Genomic DNA, 7,632 nt, shown 5'->3' on the forward strand with positions numbered 1-7,632 from the left:
GGGGGGGGGGGGGGGGGGTTCTCAGACCCTAAACACCAACGCCACGCCCTCATCTCCCACCGCGACGATTTTCCAACCCTTAGCATTGTCAAGGTTGGTATGATCGCCCAAACCTCCCGTATCCTTGCCCTGCGTGAAGCCGTCGTCCCTGCCTACATCCATAGCTAGCACGCTATCCGTAAAGCCGTGCTGCGTAGAGATGCAAGCGCCCGTTCTCGCTTCCCACGTCTTGATTGTGCAATCCGGTTCTGCGCTGCTCGTGCTGAAGAGCGTTGTTCCTGGGTGCATGCATAGCGCAGTGATGGCCGAGGTGGGCGTGGAGGTGGAATGGTACACTTCGCACCTCATCTTCCCAGACGACAAATCCCACACTATGCCTTTACCTTCTGTACTGACAGTGATAGCGTGCGTAGGAGGTCCGACGTTCTCCTTGTCCTTGTTGTTGCCAACACCAAGAGCAGCGTTTCCAGAAAGATCCACAAAACTGCTTCCTTCAATACTTTCTCCAGATGCATGTCCTACCAACTCTCCAACGACGTTCAATCCTCCTCCAAGCTCTACCGCCGCGATGTTGACCAATCTGACATCCCCCTCTGCCCCGCCTACCAACAACACCTTGCCATCCGAAGAGACGCAAAGCGAGGTGATGCCAGACGAAAAGGGAAATCGAGTATCGCTGGATTGCATCTTGCCCAGCGGAGAGCCACTTCGGGGATCCCACACTATCAGAGATCCATCTTCCGATACGGTGGCCAATTTCTTGCCTTTCAATGGGAGGGGGAAGAGAAAAGCGAGAGCGCAAATACCGAGTCAGTCTCAAGAAAGGTTTTGTGTGCGCAAGCAAGTTTGTCAAAGAGGGCGAAATGTAGCAGCTAGCTCACCATCGGGCGTCCATGTGCCTGTAGATACGCCGGCCGTGTGACCCGAAAAGACTTGCATCACATTGCCGCTTGGCACTGTAGCACGGCGAGTGAAAGATGGAGGAGGAAGTGAGCATGACTGCGGTCCTTGGATATCACAAAGCGCGACATGTATCTGCCATACGAAGAGTACTTCTCGAGCCCCATGGCCTCTGAACCAAGAGATTCTGTGCTGTGCGCGAGAGGGACTGCCACCGCTCCGCATTGTTGTGGCACTATTGTGATGATGCACTCACACTGCCACATCCAGACTGTCGCGTCGGCTCCGCCCGCTGTCAAGACGTTCCCTTTGGGGTGCCAAGATAGCCACTGGCGCGAGGTGCAGAAGCGAAAGCACGAGTGGATGAGAAGCACTGTGAGTCGTGTGCTGCCAAACTTTCGTGCGCATACATATCGCACAACCTAGCCGTCCGGCGCCCATTCAGATCGACACACTCACAGTGATTTCATCAGGACCTTCCAAATTGGTCAAGAATTCCCATGTGTTCCAATCGGTCTGCGTCTCCGTCTGTGTGGCGTTGGCGTTGGCGTTGGCGTTGGCGTTGGCGTTGGCGTTGGCGTTGGCGTTGGCGTTGGCAGAAGGCCTAGCCCTCCAGACCCTTACTCGTCCATCCATTCCACCAATGGCAGCCATGCTTCCTTCCGCATTCCAAGCTGTGCAAGTGACGCTATCCTCATGCCCATCAAGTCGCACCACCTCTTCACCATCTCTCGTATTCCATATCCTCCCTTTATCATCCCCTCCTCCTGTCAACGCCAACGGCACGCGAGGAAAGAAGGGATGAAGCGAAATACTAAAGATGGATTGTCGATGTGAATAGAAGGCGGCGATGGATGTATCGCTGAACTGATGCGTTTCTTGGGAAGTTGAATGTGCACCGATGGCTTCGTCGATTGCATCCCCGTCCGCATCACCATCATCCATGGGCACATCTCCCTCTTCATCTTCATCCCCAATCACCTCTTCTCCCTCTCCTCCTCCCGTCAATCGAAAGTCTTCCTCCTCCTCCTCCTCCTCCTCTTCCTCTTCTTCCTCGGCATGAAGGGCTCGAGATTCGTCTTGCATACTGCCCATTTCGTTCTCCTTGGGATTCATGCTGCTGCTACAGCAAGCTGGACGATCGAACTAGCTGTGTGCGGTCTAGCGGTGCTTCCCCGATGATGTGGTAGTCGTGAGAGAGAGTGTGTGATGACGAGCGAAATCGGAGATATTTGATTGTGGTCGCAAGCGCATGAAGTTGAGATGTTGCAGGAGCGTGATCGAGAGGGGAAGGGAAGGTAGGCGTGCAGCAAGCAGGTCGAGCTCCTGCTGGTCACAAGAAGTGCCTCAGTCCACCACAAAAATCAAAACTTGACTCGCGGACTTGACTTTCGAGCGAAGTCTGGTGAGTCTTGAGGCGAGACATCAAAGCTTAAGTCCGAGACACGTGATCCATCGGCATGCATGCATGCATGGCTGGCTGCATCCATGGATGGACTTTGACTTTGACTCAAAATCTTGAATTCACGATTTTTGATTCTGATTCACGATTGAAATTGCCGCGATCCGAAGCTGCCTGGCCTGCCTGCCTGCCTGCCTGCCGCTCTCGTACGGCAGGAATGAATTGATTCGTAGTCGTGAATTTGCTGTGTCACGTGTCTGCAGCATGTCTGTACGCCGCGGCCGCCCAATCCAAAAAATTCCACGATCGATGGGTCATTCATGATTGCTGCTCAGGCGGTGTCGGGCTACACAAGCTGTGCGCACCATATATCCTGCGTGATTCACGATCGAGTGAGTGCACCCAGCATCATCACCATTCGCCACTCGCCACTCGCCACTCCTCACCACTCTGACACACACTTGACCCACGCATAGCTTACGTCCTGCCATTCCATAACATCAATCCGGGCTCGTAATACTTGAGCAACTGCTGCTTCTCGACGAGGCAAGGCAACGTTTTGTGTCCGAGGGCGAAGTTTACTGCATAGGAGGACGAGGGCGGCAGAAGACGTTCGGAGTTTGTGAGATATGGGCAAGCGAAAATTTGTGGGTGGTGGCGAGGTAAGCAAGCCTGAGGGCGAGGACAAGAGAGATGGGCTCGCACAATCCTCAGCAAGGAGCAAAGCTTCATCGGGATTGGGTGTCGGTGTCGGTGTCGATGCTGGTGCTGCAGCTGCAGCTGCAGTCTTCGACACCAAGCAATCTTACAAGGAGCAAATAGAACATCTTCCATTCGGCGTAAGTCCACTCTCCTTCTTTCCATCCATCAATCACCCACTCAGCTTCATCCTCCTGCACCCCCCACGCTACAGTCTTCTCTCAAACTCCACGACGATGCATTCAATGCCTTGCTCAACCTCTTACCAGCACACCTGTATTTGGGTCCGGAAGATTCTACGCTATCGCAGCAGGAAGAAGAAGATGCGCAGGGGATTTCTAATAGGTTTATGAAACATAAGAGGAAGAAGGATAAGGAGGAAGAGGAGAGGTTGAGAAAGGAGAAGAGTAGAGCTGGGAAGAGAGCAAAGGTGAGCCAGAAGCAGACTATATCACGTCTTGAAAAAGATTCAAGAGAAACTTTGGATGAGTGAATAATGGGCGCAGGACATTCGCGCTCATCTTTGTCTCCAATTTTTCCTTTTTTTCTTTTTTTTTGCTGCTTTGCAATGCGCACGTTCAACTCAGCTCGACCCGGCTAATCAGAAGACTATCCCGGAGGTTCAAGCAGAGAGGAGGGAGAGGGCAGCTGCGGCCGAAGCGTTGGCGGATGCGCAGAGCGATTCCGACGCTGGATTACAGGATGGATGGCAGGACGATGACGACGAAGAGGAGGAGGAGGATGAAGAGGAGGAGGAGGAGGAGATCGACGACGATGAAGAGGTCGCCGAGCAAGACGATGGGGGAGGGTCTGGACCAGCTGGACAAGTACCGGGCGCTAGCAAGGGGGCAAGCAGCATAGCGGAACTCAAAGCGAGATTACAAGCGAGATTGAGCAAGCTGGCCAAGAAGCGCAACGCACCGTTCACCGCACCCAACTCTTCGATCACGTCGAAGGGTGCAGAGGGGACCGGGGATGAGGGTGAGCTGGCCTCTAGCAAGGATGAGCTGTTGGAAGAGAGGAGGCGCAAGAGGTTGGAAGGCAAGAAAGCGGGAAGAGAGAGGAAGAAGGCGGAAAAGAGGGAGGCCAAGGAAGCGAAAAGGAGAGCTGAAAAGGAAAAGCTGGACAAGAAAAAGGGAGGCAAAGGCAAATCCCCCTCGACTCCTTTGGCTGGCGAGAATGGCGGAGTGGGAAGAGTGGGCGCCAAAACGAACGGTGGCGGGAATGGGGATCTCGGATCTAATCGTGCGCCTGCACTCATTGTCCCTGACCACTCGGTAGCGGAGCACAAGACTTACAAGAGCATAGATACGTCGGCATCCGACGTGACTTTTGGCAAGGTCCAATTCGAAGGCGAAGGCGATGCATCTCCTCACAAAAAGTCTAGACATTCCCTCCCTTCCAATCCCAAACAAGCTTTGCACGTTCTGGAAGCGCGTAAGGCTAGGGAAGCTAAACGTGTGGCGACTGATGAAGCGGAAGGCAAGAACTCGGAAGCGACGCAAGCTAGGAAGGAGAAGGAAAGAGAGCGTAAAGATAGAGAGAGGTGGGAAAAGGCTCAGATGAGCGCGGAAGGTGTAAGGTTGAGAGATGATGAGGCGCTACTGAAGAAGGCGGCCAAGAGACGGGATAAAGAAAAGAGCAAGAGCAAGGAGGAATGGTGAGTCTCTCTTTTCACTTCTCCTTGCTTCCTGGGGGGGTATGGGAGCGCTTTAATTCTTTCTCGCTGCGCTGCGCTGCTTGAGGGGCATGCATGCTAGTCGTGGGTTGTTGAGAAAGCAAGAAAGCATGCGAAGCTTACGTGTTCTGCTTCGAATCCGGAATGCAATGCAGGGCCAAACGAGCCGATCAGCTCAAATCGGACCAAGCAGCAGCTCAGAAACGTCGAACGGATAATCTAGCGGCTCGAAGAGATGCGAAAATCAACAAGCACAAGGGTATCAAGCAACCCAAAAAAGCCTTTAACGGTGCTTCTTCGTCCTCCTCCTCCTCGAGGGATAGAAAGAGCGGAGGTGCGCAGGGAGGTGGCAAGAGGAGCAAAGCTAGACCGGGCTTTGAGGGCAAATTACCGGGCAAATTCTCTTCCGGTGCGCCCGCAAAGGGTCAGAACAAGGGACGCAAGAAATGAAAGCACTCGGAATGTGGTTGGGACTGGGGTTACCTGAACGTCTTGGGGCGGTCTCGCTTGTGACAGGCATGCGACGCATTGAGGAACACTGCTTCGCCGCTTTTCTTGGGGTCCACGAGCAATGTGGATAAGCGTGCGTGTGGCCCCTTTTGCGCTCCTTTGGGCTTGTGTGAGAGGAGCGCGCGTGAGCGAGAGCGTGCGGCTCGTATGAATGTTTGTCGCGTGGCACACGAGCACGAAGGCACAGAGCGATCTGATGCGCCCCGTCCCTCTTCAGCGAGCGAAAGGCTCTGGAATGCGGTGCGATGGCATTGAATGAAGGGCGTGCGCAACAGGTACAGGCGGGCGGCAAGAAGGGTCCATCTTTCACCTTGTGAGCACGTCCGAGCCGGGTGATCTCCATCGTACAGCCACATGCTGGCCAACTCGCACATTTCCATATCCCAAAGACGCGTCGCGATGATCGCCATGGCCAACATGATCGCTACCGATGACCTGTGCAGGGATTCCGTACATTCCAAAACAAGGTCCGGGTCTTTTGGCGTGCTTGTGAAGATTGCGAGACCTTCGCAAGAGTCCTAGAGGTACTTGAACATCCCTCTGACCCGTCTGAGGGTCAACAGAAGTCAAGATGCACCTCTCGCACCTCGCCACCAGATGTATCTTCGCTTCCATCCTCTTCTTCTCCTCCTTCTCCCCCTCCTCCTTCTCCCCCTCCTCCTTCCCCTCCTCTTCTCCTGTTCCTGGAAAACACGTATCGCTAGGTTCGAAGAAATGCAATTCGTCCCACTGGTCTTCGCTATACGCTTCGAATGCCGAACGGCAAGAGTCGCGTTGCTGCGCTGTCGCTTCGGACCGATCAGAGCGAAAAGGTTGGCGTGAACTCAAGACGATGTTGGGTCTGAAACGTCGCATGTCCATCGATGCTTCGCCAAACAATTCCCAGCGTCCACGCGCAGCTTCCAGATTGCGCAAGACTGCACCTCCTCGACCGTCCGAAGGTTGCGCTTCCACCGACCCGCGCAACGCGTCCGATAGCTGCTGACGCAGCGCTGCGAGGCTGTGCCATGGGGATTGATGCTCGCTCGTCAGCAGCCGAATCAGTGCCGAAGACTTGCCACTTGCACTTCACACCCACCTCTCTTCGGTAGCTATTAGAAAGGGATACTCGTCCTGCGCGCACGCGCACGTCAAAGCAGCAAGTCAGAATACCGGCGTGGAGCCAGTGAACGAAGTCCTCTCGAGGTGAGGGGGACTGGGGCAACCTTTCCTCCGCCAGCCTAGCAATGGAGGGTACGCACCTGAAATTCGATACCTCGAGCACTCTCCACATCCTTTCTCTTGCTCTCCTCCCAGCTTTCGAAGTCGCTTGGAGGTCTGAGCAGTGGGAAAGCAGCCCTCTTATCGCCTAGCGGATCGAAATGTAGCAATTTGACCTCATACCCCAAAAACTATCGTGGAAAGGGGAGAGAGAGCAAGTGGGATTGGCCAATCCGAGCCTGATAGAGTCAGCAAGCGATCCTCTTTTGCGGCGCAACGACGAGAACACGGTGGCGGTGGCCGAGCTACTGACTTTGGATATCCAAGCGCTGGGTGATAAGGCGTCTGCTCCTGCGGTACGTGCCGATACGCTGCGAGACGTGAGGGCTACTACACGTCCGTGTCCCTGATCTCCGTACATGGGCACCACCACCTGCTCCCAACTGGCCAATTGCTGCGCAGAAGGATTGAGATCGACGTGAAAAGGATGCAGCGCATGCCTTAAACTCGCATCCTTCACCTCCTCAGAGAGTGAGATGCGCATAACATTCTGCTCTTCGTCCAGCTCTGGCACTATCAACGTCAGCTGGCATCCTCCCGCAAAGCGAGTTGTGGGACGCGATGAAGAGGGCGGTATGGTGAGCATGTATGAGTCTGTAGCTTGCGGGGGGACGACTGGCTCACAAGGCAAGCCACAACGCAAAGGGATGACTCACTCGAGGTTCTTCGCGCAAACTCAATTTACCTTTTCCCTCTTTGAAAACGCACCACCTGCGGTCATACTTCCATCCTTTTCTTCCCACCCCAGCCGACTTCATCTCGCAAGCCGCGCAGCTCTTGATGGGATAGAGCAGCAGTCTAGAGACCCGAGCTATCTCCTCCACTTTGCCCGCTCTACCATCTTCCTCCTGCTGCTCCTTCTCCTCTTTGCAAACACCTCTCGCTGCCTCGGTCCAATTAGAAGCTGATGCTGATGCTGATGCTGATGCTGATGCTGATGCTGAGCTGTCTGCTCGAGCTTTTGCTTTTGCTTTTGGAGCGTACAGAGAACGCAGAAAGGCGATGGCTAGGACAGTGCACAGCACAAACGCCTGCACGCCCAATTTTCTTCGAAATTCCGCAGAGACGATCACTTCGCGCCATGCGGTGGAGGTGTAGATGAGACCGGATGGCATGATGTTGGCAAGAGAGAGAAAAAAAAGAAAAAGAAAGAAAGAAAGAAAGGAAACAAATTGGGGGGGGG

General features: G+C 54.3%; 3 protein-coding genes across 3 annotated transcripts; 1 reads left to right on the forward strand and 2 right to left on the reverse strand.

Annotated features, from left to right (window-relative positions):
- Positions 1–21: 21 nt before the first annotated feature.
- Positions 22–2,293, reverse strand: IE81DRAFT_318230 (WD40 repeat-like protein; the record flags this gene model as incomplete). The annotated part of the gene is made up of 4 exons (XM_025512598.1): positions 1,360–2,293; positions 1,157–1,229; positions 882–956; positions 22–764 (listed from the first exon to the last, which is right to left on the reverse strand). The coding sequence occupies exons 1-4, from the start codon at positions 2,014–2,016 to the stop codon at positions 22–24; spliced, it is 1,548 nt and encodes a 515-aa protein (XP_025366442.1). The 5' UTR covers positions 2,017–2,293.
- An 881-nt stretch (positions 2,294–3,174) lies between these two features.
- Positions 3,175–5,312, forward strand: IE81DRAFT_39755 (hypothetical protein). Its single transcript, XM_025517303.1, has 3 exons — positions 3,175–3,431; positions 3,589–4,661; positions 4,835–5,312. The coding sequence occupies exons 1-3, from the start codon at positions 3,351–3,353 to the stop codon at positions 5,127–5,129; spliced, it is 1,449 nt and encodes a 482-aa protein (XP_025366443.1). The 5' UTR covers positions 3,175–3,350; the 3' UTR covers positions 5,130–5,312.
- Positions 5,313–5,417: 105 nt separating this feature from the next.
- On the reverse strand, positions 5,418–7,625 carry IE81DRAFT_369226 (hypothetical protein). The gene is made up of 5 exons (XM_025517223.1): positions 7,106–7,625; positions 6,703–6,975; positions 6,431–6,580; positions 6,268–6,302; positions 5,418–6,189 (listed from the first exon to the last, which is right to left on the reverse strand). Exons 1-5 carry the CDS (start codon positions 7,562–7,564, stop codon positions 5,496–5,498), a joined length of 1,611 nt encoding a protein of 536 aa, XP_025366444.1. The 5' UTR covers positions 7,565–7,625; the 3' UTR covers positions 5,418–5,495.
- Positions 7,626–7,632: the final 7 nt, after the last annotated feature.

The sequence above is a fragment of the Ceraceosorus guamensis genome, assembly GCF_003144195.1.
Source record: "Ceraceosorus guamensis strain MCA 4658 unplaced genomic scaffold IE81scaffold_130, whole genome shotgun sequence".
Classification (NCBI taxonomy): domain Eukaryota; kingdom Fungi; phylum Basidiomycota; class Exobasidiomycetes; order Ceraceosorales; family Ceraceosoraceae; genus Ceraceosorus; species Ceraceosorus guamensis.

Bases quoted from the DNA above. Each gene is read 5' to 3' on its own strand.
- IE81DRAFT_369226 (XM_025517223.1), bottom strand. From the start codon at position 7,564: ATGCCATCCGGTCTCATCTACACCTCCACCGCATGGCGCGAAGTGATC. The intron at 6,976-7,105 runs GTGAGTCATCCC...GGAGGATGCCAG, and splicing joins GTTTGCGCGAAGAACCTCGA to CTGACGTTGATAGTGCCAGA. The intron at 6,581-6,702 runs GTCAGTAGCTCG...TTTCCACGATAG, and splicing joins CCAGCGCTTGGATATCCAAA to TTTTTGGGGTATGAGGTCAA.
- IE81DRAFT_39755 (XM_025517303.1), top strand. From the start codon at position 3,351: ATGAAACATAAGAGGAAGAAGGATAAGGAGGAAGAGGAGAGGTTGAGA. The intron at 3,432-3,588 runs GTGAGCCAGAAG...CGTTCAACTCAG, and splicing joins GAGCTGGGAAGAGAGCAAAG to CTCGACCCGGCTAATCAGAA. The intron at 4,662-4,834 runs GTGAGTCTCTCT...AATGCAATGCAG, and splicing joins AGCAAGAGCAAGGAGGAATG to GGCCAAACGAGCCGATCAGC.